We start from the raw sequence: 21,929 nt of genomic DNA, 5'->3' as shown, positions 1-21,929 counted from the left end.
TTCTGACAGGGCAGGAGCACTTGCGTTCACTTTAGATAACCCAGCTATGATCACTGAAAGCTCAGCATGTGAACGCAGATACAAGGGCGATATATGAATGAGACAGCAGACAGCCACTTGGGAAGAGGCCAAAGGCATAACACCATTGAGAATAGGCCTGCTGTGTAGCGCAAGCAACACAGCTTGAGTGCTGAAGTGGCAGATGATACCAGAGAGGTCCCTCTCTTCAAATGTTAGGATCTGGTAGCAATGCAGCATTTGTAGGCTTGGAAGTTACAAGCATTTCTCCTAAAAATACAGGATCAATAATCCCTATTGTAACACATTTAGTATGTGCTTTTTGGATACACCCAGGAATTAGATATTGCACCATGAAAATCTAGTGCTGTCATTTTGGTGCTGGGCCAACATAGAGCTCTGCTAATGAATCTCAATCCTGACATGCCACATCCCATGTTATTCTAACCTTTCAACTCTCCTGAGCAGAGGTCTTACACTAGCAAGTGCCATGAGATGTGCTGGTTGTCTGAAGTGGATCAGTGTCAGTTTGGGATAAGGAGACCAAACAACTCATTTGCTACCTAAAAATGGGATTTAATCTGAGGACACCTGTGCATTAGCCCACTGCACCACCTAGCATGTTGAAGAACAAAGATCAGTGTCAGCAAAACGTGTGAACCACCCAAGTTATCTATAATAGCACATACCCTTCTTCTGTCTCGTTGATAATGTCACAGATCTCCATGTTAAGTGTCCAATCCTCACTCTGCAAGGAGCCATCAGTCGCCTTTTCTGTGAAGCCAACACAAAGATCTCTGTCACCTCTCCATGATTAAGTTACTATAGTCCATCTTATCTTCAATCTATTACTGTGCCTTGTACACAAGTTAAGCACTTCCCAAATCAGGAAGGGACAAATTTTCCTATTGACTCTGGACAACATCATACAGTTTTTCCTAATTTAGAGACCAATCTAAAAGCTTCCGGAGTAAAAATCAATCCTGTGGGCTTGATTACTCAATATCCACAGACCACAGAAGGGCTGTCAGTTAATTCCTGCCCTATCTTTTTAGCTAACACCCTACTTTAGCTCTGATATTTTGATGGGAGAAGGGGTTAATCATTCAAAGTTTAATTTACTATATTTGAACACCTCTGTCAACCCTCCCTATTTTTGTGGGGTCAGAATTCGTATTTCTCTTTTCATGGGGAAGACCTGGCTCCTTTTTGTACACTAAGGGTTTTCCCTTGCTTGTTTTTTTACCTTAGAAGTGTCAAATGTAAAATTCCTGCCTTCCCTATTTTGTGGAAAGGGTCTTTTGGAGGACCCAGAGATGTAGTTTGGGAGTGCACGCAGACCTTAATGGAAAGGGTGGTAGTGTTGAATTTTTAACAAGAGGAGTTTTCTTCCATCTGTTTTTAGATGTTTGAGTTAAATATGCTTACAAACAAAAAGGGCTCTCAGCTGTCTGGATAAACATCACTTTCCCTCCTCAGTTAATCAGGTTTTACTTCAGATCCCTTGTCATCTGAAATTACAGACCTACTACTAGCTTCCCATTCTTCCGGGAAAACAGGGTAAACAAGACCTGAATTTTTGACATAAAAAAAAAAAAAAAGGCCAAAACAAAAAACCCAACCAATCAACAAAAAGTACAACTCACAAACAAAACTTTCCTAAATAAATCTTTCAGACATAGTTTATATATTAAAGCAGCAAGAACAGCAGAAGTGCAGTTTGTAGTCACCTTGAATTATTTATATCAAATTCCCCAAATCAAACCCATTTGTCTCAAATGAAAAAAATTGCCTGAACAGGGTGGATTCACTTTTAGGAGACTGAACCAGTTCTATAATTCTGCCTTGTGCTTTCTGGACAAGAAAGCTGCATCTATGGTAACACTGTTCCCAAAAAAATTCCTACCATTGAGACAAGGATACAGCTCCCCTGCCAGCAGTAACTGTGGCAATGTTAGCACAGACCAAGTGCCAGCTCAAAGCAAGGGCCATATAACACTTTGCTTAAAATGTCAGCAACCAGTATTCCCACCACGGCAGTTCCACCAACAGTAGCAACTTGAGAAAAAAGACTGGCATGACATAAGGAGAGGGATAGCTCAGTGGTTTGAGCATTGGCCTGCTAAACCCAGGGTTGTGAGTTCAATCCTTGAGGGGGCCATTTAGGGGTCTGGGGCAAAAATTGGGGATTGGTCCTGCTTTGAGCAGGGGTTGGACTAGATGACCTCCTGAGGTCCCTTCCAACCTTGAGATTCTATGAGTCTATGGCCAAAGTTAGAAGCTCTGAAGAGAGGTTCGTTCAATCCCAGAGTGGGAGGAACATAGGGAAAGTGAGATCATTCCATTTCTCAACAGTGACACTTTCAGCCCATAAGGAGTGTTGAAAGGCACTCAAAGGATCTCTGTGCAGGTCCCACAGGTCAAGGAGGAATAGAAAAACAAAACAAAACAGCCATAGCCCCATCTTTGTATGGGACACAGATTCAGAAAAGTCAGTCAACCTTAACTCATGGTACAGTTCAAAGTAGCACAAAATCTATTCACATACGAAGTACTCCCATTCCCCAGCAATTCAACGAGGGAGTTCAGAGACTACGACCTACAGTGTTCTGACCAACAGTAGCATTCTTTAAGATTTCAAGGTGCTTTCTATTCACTGAAGCTTAATACTGTTCTTCAAACAAACCAGATGCATACTTGTGAGACTTCTTTCCAACAACTTAACCCCTTTGCTGCACTTCACAAAGCATCACAGCAGCAAATCTGGGTCGCAGCACCAAAACAGACAAAGGATTAGGGATGACAAAAATAACTTGTATTCTGTTTTTCTATAAGGAAAGATGAACAAACAAATTAGCTTCTAATTGTTTCTAGAATCAGTATTCCTCAGGAAGGCTTTTTTAAATAATTACAACTCTGTGTCAGTGTGTGTGAGAGAGAGAAAAAGAGACAGACAGACCACAAGCCCTGAATCACATATTATGCCAAGTAAATATCCAAACTGTAAAATAAAAGTATAGTCAGAGTCAGTAACCAAACATTTAAAGGGGCACAACATTATCCATTTTCTCCAGCTTGGACACAAAAAAAAAACAACAAGAGAACAAACAACACATGAATCAAATTGTTGGTGGCCCTAACTGAATGGCCAACCTCTCTGCTACCTCCAGTAACATCACCCAACAAGTGGAGACAGCGCTGCACTAAATGGAGAAAGAGTTTCAAAAGATTTCACGATTCTCAGTGACAGAGCCGTGTCACACAGAGATTTTGCCAAAATAAACCATGGCCATATATTTATCACAAGATCAATGAATGAATTGGCTGCTGGCATTGCCATGTGCAGGGTTAGCATTTTCCCAGATGATTTCTGAAGAGAAGTCAAGCCTTTGACTGAGTCACATAGTATGAAAGCTGACATCATGACAGGGACTGAGCAAGAGCTATGGGGAACACAATTTTCTTTAGCACATTTTTGGATTTTCTTTACAAAGAATGTCAAGTGCCCATGCTTAGAAACACCCCATATTTAAGGCATACTATTTTCTCCGGTGGCACTGTGCTAGTATGTTCCTGCTGTTTCAGTGATCATTCTTCCCCTCAGAGCATGGAGAAGAGGCTGTGACTTTCTGACAGTGAGTGTTGAGATTCTGATTTTAAATACAAATAGACTTCAAAAGCAGCACACGTTACATGGACAAGAGGATCTAACAGTTGTGAAAGCACTTCCCTTGATTACGTTAAAGCTGCATGTACACCAAAACTGAAACAGTATTAGCAACAACCATGTTCACAAGTAGCTCCAACAATGCAGGGATAGATTCCAGCTCCCCAAGAAACACATCAGAACAGTGCTATTAGTACAAACTAGGGGTCATGCAGCATGCTTCTCTGAGTAAGAGAATCCCCATCCTGTGCCCGGGAAACTGCAAAACCTTAACTAGCAACACTAGAAATGTTTTAAAATGCTGGAAAAACTGATAGGTGCCAACCATGCATCTCCCTGAGACTCCCTCTCAAACTGGACAGGAAACAGTTGGCTGATAATACTGACAGGGTCAAACTGTTTCCAACACCTAGTGCAGGTGCCAGAATCCTGGAAGAATGGCACATTTCCCTTATGCAGGTGCACCAAATACATTAGAAAGCATCAACTCCCCTACTGTCCACAACAGGTCCGAGGCACATGTCAATTAGCATTAGTTTGCACAAGGACTTGGAGACACAGTCAGCACAACTCTGGGATAGTGCAGGGCATCTTAATTCAGATACCCACCCTAGACAAGACAAAGTAAGCAAGCAGAAGAAAAGTGAATAATTTCTGGGACATTTTTATTGGGCAACATACAAACAACACCTTGTACTAACTTAAGTCTCTAGTTCCCAGGGCCAGGGATGAGAAAGAATAATACTTTGCACTTCTATAGCACCTTTCATTTAAGGCGCTCAGGGCTGTTGAACATTAAATCTCAGAGAAGTCCAGTCACAGGACACAGCCATAAATTCTGGAGTTCTAATTCCAGTCTGCCACTGACATCTTGGGGAAATGGAGGCAAAAGGGTTAAGCAGTTTGCCCAGCTGTAAAATGACAGTTAATACCATCCTACCTCAGTGGGTTGTTAGCACTTTTACAGAAATTTATCACCTATGTGCTGCCCATTTTACAGCACTCGGACAAGGTGCTGCTCAACTGAGAATGTCTCCTGTGCATCAATCTTCATCGACATCATCTACCAGCCAAGCCTATGCCCTTTCTAAAGTATGACCGGGATGAGGTCACCATAAGGAAATGAAGCTAGACATAGAATCATGAAATGTAGGACTGGAAGGGACCTCCATAGGTCATCCATTCCAGTCCCCTGCATTGAGGCAGGACTGAATATTATCTAGACCATCCCTGACAGGTGATTGTCTAACCTGTTAAACCTCCAATGATGTAGATTCTACACCCTCCCTAAGTAATTTGTTCCAGTGCCTAACTAACCTGATAGTTAGAAGTTTTTCCTAACGTCTAACCCAGCGGTTCTCAAACTGTGGGTTGTGATGACCCTATTTTAATGGGCTCTCCAGAGCTGGGACATAGGGCTAAAGCTGAAGCCTGAGCCCCAACGGTGAAGCCTGAGCCCCACCACTGGGCTCAGGCTTAGGCTTCAGGCTCCCTGACCAGGGATGAAGCCCTTGGGCTTTGGCCACCCAGCCTGGGATGGCAGGGCTTGGGCGGGCTCACACTTTGGTCCCCATCTCCCCCTCCCCCACAGGTCATGAGTAGTAATTTTTGTTGTCAGAAGGGGGTTGCAGGGCAATGAAGTTTGAGAACTCCTGGTTTAACCTAAATCTCCCTTGCTGCAATTTAGGCCCGGTGCTTCTTGTCCCATCCTCCATGGATAAGGAGAACAATTTATCACCCTCCTCTTTATGACAACCATTTATATATTTGAAGACTTATGTCCCCCCTCAGTCTTCTCTTTTTCAGACTAAACAAAACCAATTTTTTCAATCTTCCGTCATCGGTCATGTTTTCTAGACCTTTAATCATTTTTGTTGCTCTCCTCTGGACTTTCTCCAATTTATCCCTATCTTTCCTGAAGTATGGTGCCCAGAACTGGTCACAATACTCCAGTTGAGGCCTTTAAGTGCCGAGTAGAGTGGAAGAATCACTTCTTGTCTCTTTTCAGAGTAGCAGCCGTGTTAGTCTGTACTCACAAAAAGAAAAGGAGTACTTGTGGCACCTTACAGACTAACACATTTATTTGAGCATAAGCTTTTGTGAGCTACATCCGATGAATGCATCCAATGAAGTGAACTGTAGCTCATGAAAGCTTATGCTCAAATAAATGTGTTAGTCTCTAAGGTGCCACAAGTACTCCTTTTCTTGTCTCTTGCTTTCAACGCTACTGCTAATACATCCCAGAATAATGTTCGGGGCAGGGGAGGCCCACAACAATATTCCATTGTTGACTCATTTAGTTTATGACCCACTATAACTCCCCAGTCCTTTTCTGCAGTATTCTTTCCCAGGCAGTCATTTCCAACTTTTTGTATTTGTGCAATTGATTATTCCTTCTTAAGAAATAGTGCCCAGAAACTGCATAGGAACAGGCTATGTAGGAGAGGTAGAAAGTGCTCTTTTATTTTAATTAAATGCAAAGACACAACAGTTGCTTGCCCTCATGAGGAGCATTCCTTTCAAGCTCTGCTCAGTAGCATCCTAACAAATGAAAGCTGACACAGAATGCACAAACGGTCAGCTATTACACAATCCTCTCATACTTGGTCCTTAGTACTTTTGTTTTAAAGCTACATTTCAGTACAGATTAAAGATACTGGCCGGAGAGCCCTGGAGACAGGACAGATACAGCAGAAGCAACAGCAGTGAAAGCTTCCCTCTCCCTGCTCTGACAATGCACCTTAACCCTGACTTGGGAGATCTCCACTGATGAATAAGAGGGTAGTTCAATCTCCATACTCAATCTGACCTCTGTTGCATCTGCTAATAAAGCTGCCAGCTGCCACTGTATGTTTTTTGATGAACAGTTTCAACAGGATCTGAACTGAGAAGACTGGTTTCAGGTAGGAACTGTATTTTATACATGTACCATATGCATGTTTCTAGATTGGAGAATTAAGTGCTGGTTTTAGGAAGCACTATGGAAACTTGCCCTAGCTGAATGGTGACAGCATGCAGGCAACAAGGCAACATGTCTACACTGAAGAAGAAAAAAAAAAAGCGTGCTCATACCATGGGTTAAAATAGCAGTGAAGACTCAGACTTGGATACTTTAAGGTCAGAGGCAATGTAGCCTTTAATTCAGGTTAGCCACTAGAGTCCAATCCCAGGTTCCCCTGTAGGCTTTAACTTGAGCTGCTAACCCGAGTTAAAAGCTGATTTATGTCTTCACTGCTATTTTCACCCATCTTAGCCAACCCCAGTTAAGAATACACCTTCATTTGCAGTGAAGACATTCGCTAGGATAGAGCTCTCTGAACACTGCGCCCTTCCTTCAATCAGTTAGTCTGTCTACAAGTATCAGGCAGCAAGAGTCATTGTGCTGCACAACATACTTGGAAGACTCAAGTGGAAATGCCAGTATTGGGCAAACGCAGCAGCTATTGCTCAAGGACATTTAAGTCCTGCCTTGTATACAAATTAACACGAAAGAGAAAGGGACACTGGTGTTTATGTAGGTGTGGTCTCCCATCTGAATACTAAACATTCTGCTATGTGGATTTATGTTCTGACATCAGCTGGATAAGCCCTTGGTGTGAAAAATCCATGGATTTCTTTGTACATGGATAATCTCACCATCCCAAACTAACAAATGAGCCAAGAGGTTTGTTCCAAAGAGCAACTCCTGGGTGCACACAAGATAAATGCATATAGGTGTACCTTGTTCCAGAAATGAGAAATCAAAGAAATTCTTATTTCAAATCAAGCCCAGGTCCCCAGTGAATCAAATTTACTACCCTCTTTTGGCTTTCAAATGGTATAAAGCATTGATTTCTATCCTTGGTAGTTCACAAGGTAGCAGGACTCAAAACTCTCTAGTCTACAGTGGTCATAGATATAGCAGTGCTTTAATGAAATGATCCAAGACTGATTTTAGCAAATTAAACTTTTGAGCAGTGTGATTTTCACTCCCTGTCATTACAGCAGTCATCATGGTTAAAACTAGCTACAATATTGGCAGGCTCCTTTTCATAGCTTCTCCTAACTCACCTTAACCCTGACTGGTCACACCCCTACTCAGTTTTTATAAGCCAAGGCTGTCAAGTTGGGGCCAGTTGTAATGGTTTTATAGCATACACAGAGATCTTTCAAGGACTACAAGTCTTCTGAACGGAGTGTAGAATTATGCAAGTTACCCCACAAGTGGATATACACTGCTGAATCAGAGGATTTGTTCTTCTTAATTGTTCTTCTTAACCTCTGAGGATAGGACAAGCAACAATGGGCTTAAATTGCAGCAAGGGAGGTTTAGGTTGGACATTAGGAAAAACTTCCTAACTGTCAGGGTGGTTAAGCACTGGAATAAATTGCCTAGGGAGGTCATGGAACATCCATCATTGGGGATCTTTAAGAGCAGGCTAGACAAACACCTGTCACAGATGGTCTAGATAATACTTAGTCCTGCCTTGAGTGCAGAAGACTGGACTAGATAACCTCTCAAGGGCCCTTCCAGTTCTATGATTTGACATCATGAGGCTCAGCACATTTGAGTTCATGCCCAGGTGAGCTTAGGACATGGTCCTATTCAAAGCACCTAGATGGGAAACTCAGATGCCAGGGCTAACAAACAAATTCTATTGCATCTTCAATCTTGCCTCCTCCATGCTTATTATTTTTTAAAGTCAAACCATTAGATATCACTGTAGCTGATGTGAATTTCTGATCAAAGTGCTGCTATTAAAACTGAATATGAACCACCATTCTGCAGTCAGAGAGCAATTCTGAGGGTATCTTTAAGTAAGTCATTCAGAAAGGAGGTCAGTTTCTTTGAGAGACAAAGGCCAACATTTTCCACTCTGCCACCTTGCTTTCTCTGTTCTCTCTCTGCTCTCCCTATTCTAAAACTGCTGAGCTTGGCTCTCCAAAGAAAATGGATCAGCTCAGAAAAAAATTATTTGAATTGGACTGCTGCAGCCTGCCTACTGTCACTCTACGTCATGTTTTAGCAACGCTTGGGTTGAAAGCTATTTGGGGCAGGCTGACTGTCTTGTCTCCAGGGCACCATGCACATTTGTCATTCTGAATTAATAATCAGTTTGTACTGAACCCACAGACTTACTAAACACCAAAATAGCAAAAGAATGGGCACGTGCTCAAGACTCAAATTTAACAATATTTAGCCCACATGCCAAGTTTGAAAGAAGTCTGTTAAAATTATTTCGGAACAGTCATTTCGCCAATGAACAGTCTGATTCTCTTTTTGAAGACTGCTCACCATATGGCATTAGACTCTGATTACAAATAAACAGTGCATTGCTACAAACAATGCTCTGCCACTGTGTCTCTTAAGAGGATCTCAAGGTGCTTTACGAACAGTTGTTTCAACATCCCTGTGATACAGGTACAGTATATAAAGCGTACTGTTAAACTACCACTGAAATCCAGCTACTTCTGGAGCAGAACACAGCACTTGTTTAACAGCAGACAGTTAGGACAAGAAGCAAATCCTACCATATCCACGCCAAAGAGGATCAGTATACAAATTAAATTACATAATTAACTTAATTAAACTTAATATTTATATAGAACTAAGAATACCTTGTGCCTATATTAGGATCACAATTTCAATAGACAAGGGGAAGAATAAAATAGACATACTTACATGTCAGAATAAGGTCTCTTTAATCAGCCTGACCTGGCTTAGCTTATGAGATCCCATAAGGATCACAGCATGTTTGCAGGTGTATAAAACCCTGACAAACCTGGGAGTATGAACTCATATAGGCTGGGCTCCAACAAGGCAATCTTGGACTGTGATGAAAAGTGGGGCCTTGGCAGCCAGATCTCGTTCAAACTGTAAAGATGTGCGTTTTAAGAAAGCCACTTTTATGTAAAATCCCTCCTGTGTACATAGACTCCTCTCATCAACACAGAGTCAGAATAGGAGAGGTGAACAGCTGCCTTTAAAAGGGGTCAATGATCTCTGCCCCTGATGAGCAGGTAGGTATCCCTGCCAATTGACACATCCTTACTGGGAATCAAGGTAAAAAAAGCAGGGAGAAAGATACAGATCAGCAGGTAGCAAACCAGGCATTTGTGACTGCTAGTCTTGATCAAAACTCATCTCAGAATGAAGTCACATCATGCCCTGAAATGCCCATTTGGTACAAAACTTGAAACTGCTGTTTCATGCTCTGCACTGACTCCCCAACCAAGGCAGAACCCAGTTTAAGGTTTCAGGACCAGTTTCACAGAGGGCTCTGAATACTATCTACCACTACTCTTCCTTCATGACCATGACCTCCCATGACAGCTATCTTCCACTGGAACAATAAAAGTGTTGAGAAATAGGGCTCATGAGCGTGGGAGACAGAACTGTCACAGGAGCTGGACGTAGACACAGCAACTCTGTCACATAAAATAAGAATGACCAGAGTCCTCACCCCTTTCAGCAGTGAATGCAAAACTCTTTTCCACACATGGCAAACAAAACCCCTATGAATTAAGCTCTCTCTCTCCAACAGGCAGAGGAAGAGAGATATTGGTGGGAGCCATACAGCTTCCTATAGAGGTATCTATAGATAGGTACCAGAGAGCTTGGAGAGTGAAGAACCTGGATTTAAATATGGGTTCCAGGATTAATACCACACACACTTCAAGCCACCAACAATCCAGTTTTATGAATAAACTTAAAGCTGATGTTCTTAAGGAATGCTGAAATTTGAGGCTAGGCACACCAAACGGGTAATTAAAAACAAGTTTTTCTGGTGTGGCTTGATGGTTTAAATGCACTGCCCCAAGAGGTAAAGTGGAGTCTGTGCCCCAAGCAGACTTACTTAATCTTCTCACTGCAGCTTCCCATCAGCTTGAAGTTACTGCTGGCGATGTCATGCTTCACTGAGGGTGGGATGCAATGTGTGTATGGGCACCTGTCTGTCTTTCATGCTAGGGACAAGCAGGAGGCCATAGCTTTTTTTGTTTTTTGTTTTTAAACATTTGAAATCTAGTGGATTTTCACTCATTTCAGAAAATAAAAAGCTTCCCTTGCCTCCGTGCTGTATCCTCATTAAAGCTAAGGCACTGACCCAAGTACTGTAAATAGCTGTCCTTCAGAACTAGGTCAAGTGAAAATGTTTCCTTGCCACATCAAGCCACTTTCAAAAATCCAGAGGCATTTATCTTAACTAGGAACTTTAAAAGCAGCATATATTGCACCAATATGCTACATTAGCTCTTTCAGTGATGACCTCTGCAAAATTCCTACCTCACCATGACTCTGAAGTACTGCAAGTGTTGTGCACTTTTCCAACAGCGTCTATTACTTTGGAATTGGCTAGTGAGTTCCAGCTCATGTCAGAAGTCAGTGAAGATGAAACCTTCCATCAGAATTCTGGACAGGGGTGTGTATATGTATGTATACACACACAGTTCTCCTTCTATGGATTTACTTGAATATAGGTGTTTACTGTGTTATTTCATACAGAAAGTAATGCTTGTCCAGTTCACTGTATGAGGGCAATAAACTAGAATACTCTTAAAATGACAGGTTACACCCTCCTCTAAAAATCAAGTTCTTTGACAACTTCATGTCTTGATATATTATTACAGTGTGCAAACCCCTATGATCTATTAAGCAACACTTCCAGTGCTCTAATATTAACACATCCTGAGTGTCCATCTTTTGTTTGTGGATGGAAGTGACAAAGGAAGCATAAATTAAAACCTTCTGGATGGTATAAACATAACAAAATGTTCTCCCTCAGATCTGCCTTTTCTGTACTAAGGGGTGACTTACTCAACAAAGTACAGTTGTGACTGAGTAGTCTGGTTGATAGGTATAGAATTGTCTTAGCAAATTGCTGAGTTCAGATTAGTCATCCAAATCCATTCTGATACATCAATTGACTTTCACTCTTTCCCCTGATCACAACAAGGCAGCTGTGTTTGTGTACAGATGTCACGAAGTTACAGTCATGCATCTTGGTTGGCTAGTGTACACATTCCACCAATTGTTGGCCAAAACATTTTTTGTACAATTTTCAGTTGTCAATCTGTTTTAGATAACTGAGCAGACCAGATTCCTCATGTTATGCAAGGGTGAACCACATGGTGTTTTAACCGCATGGTGTGTGTTCTCCTTTAGGGGAACAAACGATTGCTTAATTCAAAGACTGACTATATACAAATTACTTATGATTCAGGAAAGGCAGGAGATCTGAATATCTAACACAAAAAGTGTTTAAAAAAAAATCCTGAAAAGCTTTTCCAGTATGTACTTTAATAGCCAGAAAATATTGTCCTTACCAATAAAGACAAGTCCATATTAAAGCTCCAATGAAAGCCTCAATAAGCTTCTTACTCACTTTCATGAAACTTTCCTCTTCTGATAGAAAACACAACTGAACTTCCAACATTTGTTTGCCCAAAATTCTAAGGGGGTGAAGCTAAGGATTTATCTTCCAACCTGGCCTTTTTCCAATTAATAGGCATATACAAATACTCTATATAATGGATATATTGTCCTTAAAATTTCATAGGATGGCAGAGAAAAAACTATATAAACAAGCTGTATTTTAAAATACATTAAAAAGTACAGGTGGACTGACACCATGCATACAAAGTAAACTAATTACTTCCTTGGAGACCAAAGAGATGAAACCATGAGGTATGGAAGAGGGGAGAATATACCACAGGTCAGGATTTACATTACATTTAAGAGTTCTGGAGCTTGACAGCCTAGTTACATTACATGACAAGCTTAATGTACAAAAGTAGTGTACAAAAAATGTACAAAAAAAGCACAAATAGGAGTGAGGATGGGTATCAGTGTTCAGTTCTGTCACCTCCTTGCTCCTTGTTTGCCCTCCTTGGAGGGTGTTTAGTTTCAAACAATTACTGGTAAAGAAGCAGCCTTTATGAAAATTATGGACCATCAGCGTGTCCGTGAACTACATCTGAAATCCATCGGTGCTTGATGTCTAATTCTGTACTACATGAACAAAGCAAGTTCTAATAACTCATTCGGGACTTCACTCCAGTACTTACAAGCGATGTGTCTTTCATATTCATAAAACAAAACTAATTACCTTCCATGGGTGAAATGTTCTTAGAATTTCCAAACCACTTTAGCCTCAAAGGCTAAAATACCTTCTCATATTTAAAACTCCCCCGCCTGCCCACCCACTCGTAACAAGTTTTATTTGCCGCAAACAACAAACTGCTGGATTTTTTTCACCTTGCAGAACCCCTAATTAGTATTCTATTTTTTGCAGGACACTGTTTAAGTCAATTGCCTGCATTCTCACTTGTTCAAAATAAATTTAAACACTAATTATACTTAGTAAGAAAGAGAAGCAAACTGTCATTCCCACACAGAAACTAGTTATAAAAACAGACTTACTTCACAACTATAGTACTACCGCAGATTGACAAGAAAAACAATGATGTACTTAATAATTTATGGGTGGAACCATTAAAATATATGCCTGGTTCCACCCACCCATGTTGTGGTTACAAACAAATCATGCACTACTATGATTGCGCAGTAACATTTCCCCTCATTCTTCTCTCCAATATTTCTGTGCATCAGAAACCTCGAATTTAGTGCCCTCTGAAAGAAGCTGGTTACCCAACAAGAAGCAGAAAACAAGGCAGTCAGATATATGTAGCTTTTAGAGGTAGCCAAGTTGCAATATACACCAGGAAGTGCATCAATTTGCTTCTCTAATCCATAGCCTTTCTTCACGCCGCTAAAAAGAACACAGTAGACCTCGTTAAAAGGCAACAATCTCTGCCCCACTCAAGCTCTTGTGGCTTAAACAGTACAGCACCAACACTAGTTTTAAAGCTTTCCTTTATATGGAAGTGAGGGGTTGGATTCAATGAAGCCCTATCAGGTGAAAGAAATAATTTTGCACTAAAGCCATTTCCATTGGGGTAGTCTGTTGTAAGCCACCCCTTCCTAGAGGCCAAGCTCATTAGCAGGGCAAATGCTTGGGGGTTACATTTTCAAAACACTTGTTAGGAAGTTCTGGGCATAAATCCTACAATGGTTAACAAGATGTTCACATGTAACCCTTCTTGTACTGCCTTCAAAATGTAGCTCCTCAGTCTCTATTGACCCGAGGGTTAACCATTTCAATTCTGCTTCCAAACCCTTGGGTTTCATGTGGCAGTGCAATGTTTAGCCATGAAGCCAAAATAGAGCTTGGATGCTACATTTTATATCTGGAAAATTTCTTTGCAATTTTCATTAGAAATGGGAAGGAAACAGTTTTCCAGTCCTGCAGAAATTCAAACTTAAAAAAAAGTTTCCCATCCCAAATCAGGACAAAAAGCCAAAATCCTGAAGATGTTATGAACCAAAAAAATACACACAAAGTTTCAGATTGGGTCAATGAAATTAAAAAATGTGTTAGAAAGGATGTCTTGTAGGTGGGTGAAGTCATCATTTTCCATTGGGATGGAGCTATACGGTGTCAAGGTCTTCACAGACCACTCCACAGTCTGTTCCTCAAATAACGTGCCTGACTCTGCCCCCGTCCCCAGAGGAGGTCCATACAAAAATTCCCAAATCATCCAGCTGCATCAAAAATTTTTTAATGCTTCCAGGGAACTTTGTTGGAAACCAGATTTTCACCACTCACTCATTGTGTAAGCCACTGCATTAGAGAGAGATTTTAAAGGCTGCTTTACTTATTATATAGCTAACACACACACACACACACACACACACAAATGAGCTACACTGTCAAGAAAACAATCACAACTGCATGCTGACCCATTTTGTTTTCTGTTGAACTTCCCAGGTCTGACAGCTGCTCAAATTTAATTGCTTGTTATGCCAGTAAATAAAAACTGATCTTACTCTGATTAGCCACCCATTTTATGGCTGCCACAATAATTTCTTGGTTAATAAATGATTTGATGTTTACCAGTATTTCCCAAATCTTAGCAAAATATATTGCTGGTATGCTGTTTCTTTTCCCTAAAATACCCTTTTACTTAGAACTTAAAATGTCACTGTTATAGAAGGCAGTTCAAAAATCAACCAAATTATTTATTATAGCCTATTCCACATCAGGCCCTAGTGGCAAGACATAATGGCACCCATAAATCAAATGTATCCTGTTCCTTGCTTGCACCTTTTCTTCTGCTTGTGACCCTGTTATTGTGACATCGCTTGCCATGTACTTGATTTCTTGGGAAATACTCCAGAACACTCTGATTATAACTGCTCACAATGATACACGACAGATTTCTAGATTATAAACAAAACGTGCTAGCAGAGCCTAAAAGTCTAAATAGTGAGATGAAAATCAAGTAGCCAAATTATGTAGGGGTCAACATCTGCTTAATATACAGATAAGCAATTTAGCAAGCAACAGGGGTGCTCTTTCATAGATACTAAGCAATCAAAACTCCAGATGGCTTAGGACTCAGTGCAAACTCTTTTGCCTAACATTCTTAACACCATTACATTTTAATCTTCAGCAACCACTATCTCATCAATGCATCTTCTACAGCTCCAAAAATAAACACTTTGGACTGAAATCAAGCAGGCAAAATTTTAGTCCACAAGGAACCAATTAAATCGTTTGAGTTATACGAATACAACGGGAAAAGACAATCATTATTCGGCTTTTCTAGATCAAAAATGATTGATAGTAGAGACTTCAGACTTTCCCTCTTGGATTGTTCTCATAGAGACTTAAAGGGCCAACTTTGAAATCATCATGATCAGTCTTTTTAAAATTACAAATGCTGAAATTTTTTTTCATACTTCCACATTAAAAGTAGTATTTGGTTCTCAGAATGCAAGTAAGATGCTTCCGTTATGAACGGGGGACCTAAAGATGCATTTGTTAGCTTGGGAAGCCAAAGTGGCCCAGAACTACTAAGCGCTGCAGGACTGCAACCCTTTGAGGCGTAAAGGAACCTTCAAGCTCCGCTGGCAAAGCTGTTAAGAGCTTGCAATTTCTGTAAGTCTAATCATGAGTTGTTCGGTTTTTGGCAGCAGGGAGGAGGGGAATGTCTTTTTTCTTTAAAAAAAATAAAAAAACCCATTGGGAAAATAAATGAAGAAAGCTGTAATGAATGCAAGGTTAAAGTTGAGAAACAAGCACTCAAAAGTCAGCGTTGAAGTCCCTTCTGCCATGTTAACTCAGCAATGCCATGAATATGATTTTTTTATTTCTGTTATTCTTGTCAAATGCAAAGTTCACTACACTTCTCTCAGCAGATGTATCCCATAAAAATACAAAGGATGCAACATGGCCAAGTTAACACAATTCTTCTGTCCACTTAGCTACTACCTCTCAGAGAGGCAGGTCACCCATAGTAACAGGAGGGATAAGCATCTACACTGAAACATTACAGTGCCATAGCTGCAGCTGTCTCGTAGCGTTTTAAGTGTAGACATAGCCTAGAAGTGTGGCAAAACATTTTAATCAAGTTTGTAACAGTTATGTGCTCTCATTTGGCATGGCATCTTCTGACCTGAATTTGAACAGATTAGCTCTTCCCAGGCAGTCACTCTTTCTAGGACAAAATGTCTGACTGCTAAGTGGGAGAACAGTCTGCAACATGCTTGCCCTACAATAACCAGATTTACAAGCTCCTATCCAAAGCATACAACAGGTTTATCTGGAATGTCTACTTGTCTTCTCGGTCTCCTGACACTGCTTGTGACTCGTCAGCCTCCTCTTTGCTTCTCGTGGCATAGTTTGGCTCTGTTCATATGCTGAGCCCCTGGAGGGTTCCTGGGTTACTCCGATTCCCAAGTTAGAGAAGCAATGGCAAATATGGTCCAGTGTGGATTCTCTGACTTCGGCATTGTCTTGATACAAATACACTTCAAGGGTTGCATAAATGCATAAACTAATGATTTTTGGGATGCTTTACTACACTATTGACTATAGCATTTGATCCCTGCATTGCTCATCATACTGCTCGAGATTGTACAGGACAGTTGTAATGTAGTGTTTTGTTTTTTAAAAGAGGCTGTTCTCAGTGATTGATTTGGTTGAAAGATTTGGAACCATGGAGAAGCAACTCATTAAACTAAAGTAAACCATCTGCTCCTAAGGGAAAAGGGGTTAGGACATAGTTAGGCATTCAGGTTAATGCTTTCTTGGGCACAAGAACCAGCCTCTTTCAAAAGAATCCTTTTCAAGGAAGACTAACTGAAATGAATAAACAGAATAATCAGGAATAAAGTAGATCCTCCAGCAGCATAGTATGTGACTAAAACACAGTAGACATGGCTGTTTAAGAGAGAATTGGGTTATTGCCCTCCCACATTAAACCAGTTTTTAAAATGCAGAGAAGTAATACTTCCTAAGATGTTTGCATGGATGCAAGCAGAAAGCTGTGTTTGTATGCTAGTACTGCATGACCTGTGCAGGTTCACAGCACCAGTCGTCACAAAAATCCCTTTGATATTACACCAAACACTGGCCACCACAAACAGGCTCACCCTCGAGTACATTTCATACTTGGGGCTTCTATACAAATTTTTCTTCCAATGAGTTCTAAGCACTTTACAAACATTTTAGCCTCTCATCAACTATAGGCTGTAAAGATTCTGAAACCAAAGCACATAGAATTAAGTGACTAGCCCAAGGTGACCCACTAAGACTCTGGCAGAAGTGCTGGCCAGTCCAACACCACCCAACCAGACACAACACTCTCTCCAAATACTAAAAGTTTCTTTCCTCCCAGTAAGAGATCATTTTACAGAAGTATCACCAAACGCCATTTCAAATGCCTTATTCACCTTCAATGAAAGTTTAATTAAAGGCTGATCCCAATTTAAGAATTCAAATTATTCTAACATTCCTTTTATAAAAGTTGTTTTAATTCAGCACTCCACACACATATGTAGAGAAAGCAAGAAATAATATCACAAGCAAATTGTTTCAAATAAAGAGACACATCAATGGGAGGTTTAAAAACCAAAACCAAACATTGGGTGTTCATTAATTTTTTAGCATGCTTTTAAAGATATCTGACAAAGCAATATCAAACTGTGAGCTGGCCATCCTCAGATTGTAACCTGGTACATACAGGTTTATATTTAGAAAAAAACAGAATATACATTTAAGCATGTTATGCTGCAGCAGATATAACTACATGACTCAAAAACAAATAGGCTAATACTTTCATGAGCAGCAATCTGCTTTTGTGACTATAAAAATCAATCCAGCCGTAGGAATCTGGTATTAAATGGTATTATAGTAATTATCCAGCTTCTCACATATATGTAGTTTCCCTAAGCTACCAGATTCATGACTTAGTATTTATTTGCTCCTTTTAAAAGCAAGGATATTCATTTTTCTAAGAGATTTTCTCTGCACCACAATACATTATCATGAAGTGAAAGCAGATCCAAGTAATCTTGTAAAACTAAAAGCACTTTATCATCAGACTGTGTTTTGCATGACTAGCATAATTCTGTATGAACACTGGAAGACTGGATTTTGACTGTAGTCCATGTTATTTTAGGTACCTATACAGAGAATAGCATCTCCATCCCATTCACAGTGGGCTGACAAGTCATGCATCTTTTTGATTATTCAAGTACCATATATTGTGTCTAGAAATCTGACACTAAATAGCTATTCCAATTTTCTAGTGGAGGACAATCCACTTTCAAAACAGTGCACAGAATATACATGCCTCTGTATAAAGTCCCAAGACATATGCTGGCTTTTTTTTTTTTTTTTAAGCGGGAGGAGTGGGGGGTTTACAACAGAAGTCATGAGAATGGAACACTTTACTATTAAAGCAGAATAACGTGCTCTTTAAAGCCTTGATTTTGTCCTTGGGAAAAGGCATTTTCCTGAAGAGTGAATCTTATCAGGTTTACACCACAACAAAGCAAACATTTATTCTGAAAGGAATTTAGAGACATTGCACACATGGACAATGAAACATGGTTAATTTTCTCTAGATTTTTAGTATTTGTTGTCCACCATAATACATTTTTCTAGTCCTGCATTTGCTGTTAAAAATAAAAATAGCTCTTGAACAAATGTGTTTAAGTCTGTCATAAAACATGTTAGAGGATATTTCAAGGAAGCATCGAAATATTTCCCATGGGGAAAAAAAAAGGGAAAATAAAAGGTGTTAAGAGCCAAGAAGCCTGCACCAATATTTCATTTTATGAAAAAGCTCTACAGATTCTCTCTGCACCATATTCATCATCACTTTAACTGCCTTGAAATGGAAACTTTGAGTGCTTTGATAAAAATCGATTGAAAGGTTGTCTGGTTTCACTGTTTCAATAAAGTGCCTCTGTAGCCTCTGCTGAAACACTGCTTTCGTAACTTCCTTAAACAATCCTATTTAGTAAATCACAACAGTTAGCACTTTGCCTCCTCTGAAAAAGGATTCCCGGGCAAGGATCCAATCTGCACTCCTTCCTCAGGCAAAGATCTTAGAATCAGTTGGTGTTTGACTAATAAATGCAGCATGACAGCCATAAAGGTACTATAGTGCCAAACATTTGGAGTCCTGGTTATTAGAAAAACAACTTCCAAAATTACTCTGGGCATAGCGAGAGGTTTCGCTCCAGAACTCCCTTCTCCATTTCTAGTACATTGTTGTCAGACTGCAAGTTTTAGGTAATTGTAATTGTGCATTCAAGTTTTATCCTGGACCTGGGCTGGCAAGGCCTTTTAGTCACAGCCAATCAGGCCTCCTAGGTCTCTGTTGAAAAGGACTGATTGAAGCAGTTCACGTGATGGACCTCATTGTTTCCAAAGGTGGATATGTACATTCCCTATTTGTTCTACCTGTGAGGAGCCCATTTCACAGATCACTGCTTAGCGTCAACCCTTTGCACTTGAGGAAGTTAACAAAAATTCAACACAGCAAGATTTGATTCAGATTTAAACATTCTCCTGCAGTGTTTACAAAAATCTCACCAGTTCAGGGGATCTAGAAAATAGAACTGATTTCTTTGTAAAAGCAGAATGAAGAGCAAAAAATACACAAGCAGCATGAACAAAAAGGTCAACTGTACTTCAGATTCTTGTAATTCAATAGTTTTAATAATCTAAAATGAGTTTAGCAACACATGGAAAGGATATTTGTTTTAATAACCTTTAATCATGCAGTGACCCTTTAAAGATGATTCTCTTGAGCAAGCAAAACTGAACATGCAATTTAAAGAGAGGATGCCCAACCTGGACGCACAGACTCTTGCTATTGGAAAATGTAGTCTCATCTGGGGACCTGTCTCCAAGCTCTTATCTTCACCACTTTACTACACACCTTTCTGTATTCTTCCTATTCTCAGGTCAGCAGTATTTTTAAACAATGTTTTGCATTCTCAGAGTATAGATTTACCTGGAGTTCATCCTTCTACATAAAACTGTTTTCCCCAATTTACTCTGTCAGCCTATCATAAAAATTTAGGTTTGCTTTTACTACCTAAAATTAATCCGAACAGATGTTACAACACTAAGCCATTCTGCAACCATTGAGACCCCCTCCACACACTTAGCTTAGCCCCTTCAGAAAAACCTGGATAGACAAATTTTGCATTGTTCCATGAAGGTCAACACATTTAGGCTCTTTTAGTCCACGAGAAGATGTAAATTCCACAGGCGAGTGCCTTTCACTAATACTCTGCCACCAGTCCTAGATTTACAAATCTAGACACTATCAGCTCATTTGACTCAGTTGGTCTCAACTACAGGAGTAGAATTTGAGGTAAGAAGCAGTGATATACAGAGCCGAAATCACAAAAGGGTATTATAGCTTTGAGTCCAACAGCTGTAATGTTATGCTCTGTGCCAGAAGCACAGTTAAGTATAAAGAAAAGCAGTACTTGTGGCACCTTAGAGACTAACAAATTTATTAGAGCATAAGCTTTCGTGAGCTACAGCTCACGAAAGCTTATGCTCTAATAAATTTGTTAGTCTCTAAGGTGCCACAAGTACTGCTTTTCTTTTTGCGAATACAGACTAACACGGCTGCTACTCTGAAACAGTTAAGTATGTATGTGAGAGGCCACATTCTGAACAAGCAAACTTTCCAGGTCATCTTCAAGAGTAGCTCTGTGTTAAGTGCACTGCATTAATCCAACCAGAATGTTACTAAGATGTAGAAAACTGGTGAGGACCACATCTACAAGGGAGGGTCACAACCTCCTCGTCATCTAATAGCCTGGTGGGGTCACTGTAATCTTCTATTTTACCCATAAAACATGGGTATAAAATGGGAATAATGATACTTACCCACATTGGAGATGTATGGATGAAGAGCATTACTAAATGAACCAAGTATTATTTGTTTAAATAAATTTACACACAGCATCCAGCTGTATCACAACAGCAGAATAAGCTTCCCCACAACGCCCTACCAACACACCTCAGCTCTGCTCTGCGGGGACCATTTTTAGAGATGAGAAGATAGCTCGATCTTCACAGTCCATTTTCTTTATAGCCCATCTAATCCATAGCCTCGCCCCCTACACTTCCATTGTGGTTTTCAGTTAGTGGCAGCCGTGGTGGTTTTGGAAAGAAGGGACTTGCCAAAAATCAGATGTTAATAACTTTCACACATCATGAACTTGTCTGGAATTTGATCGGCCAATTTAGATGTGAAAGGTGCTACATATATATCCCCATTACTAAACCTCTGCATCCATCAGAGTCCCATCCTAGTAATCCAAATAATAGTATTTTCCTAATCATAACCATACTTCAAGCAACAGTTTATTGGAAAGGTCACTCCAGCTTCAGAGGAAAGATGAAAAAATGCTTTGTATTAGCTCCCCTCGCTCTTCAAAACCCCCTCTGAAATCTGCTTTTTCAAACCTGACATTTACCTGAAGACATTCTGTATGCTCCTAATTAAATTTTCATGTGAACCACCACTGCTTCCTGGCAGAGAGAAAACACATTCTTCATGCGCTTACGGCCTTCCATAATTTTCTACAGTTCTCTAATACGGTAAGCATCAGGCCTTGACTGCAAACACAAACACAGTGTTCAACCCAATATGCTCAAATGGAACTACGAAATTATTTATGGGGGTTTATTTAAATCACCAATAGAAATAGAAATAATACAACAAACAAATAATTGTATCTCACAAGCTCATTCAAGCAGAACCGCCGAACATGGGACAATCGCAGTGCTTTGAGAGAAAGTCTTGCTTTTGTTCTATTGTTACCTTGGAAAGGCATGCCTGGCAATTATAAGACAGGCAGCAAAGCTTTTCTTCCAGAACA

The 21,929-nt window shown here is 40.2% G+C and overlaps 1 protein-coding gene across 3 annotated transcripts in view; it reads right to left on the bottom strand.

The window, feature by feature from the left end:
- Positions 1 to 21,929, bottom strand: part of TOM1L2 (target of myb1 like 2 membrane trafficking protein) — a 66,211-nt gene that overhangs the window by 41,278 nt on the left and 3,004 nt on the right. For all 3 annotated transcript variants that reach the window (XM_038419476.2, XM_038419475.2, XM_038419477.2), the window contains exon 2: positions 708 to 792. In XM_038419476.2, the coding sequence (XP_038275404.1) occupies positions 708 to 792 (85 nt within the window). The remainder of the gene's footprint in view (positions 1 to 707; positions 793 to 21,929) is intronic.

Source organism: Dermochelys coriacea, chromosome 10 (assembly GCF_009764565.3).
Source record: "Dermochelys coriacea isolate rDerCor1 chromosome 10, rDerCor1.pri.v4, whole genome shotgun sequence".
NCBI lineage: Eukaryota > Metazoa > Chordata > Testudines > Dermochelyidae > Dermochelys > Dermochelys coriacea.
Note: the sequence above shows the minus strand (reverse complement) of the source record. Positions and strands in the feature narration are given on the sequence as shown.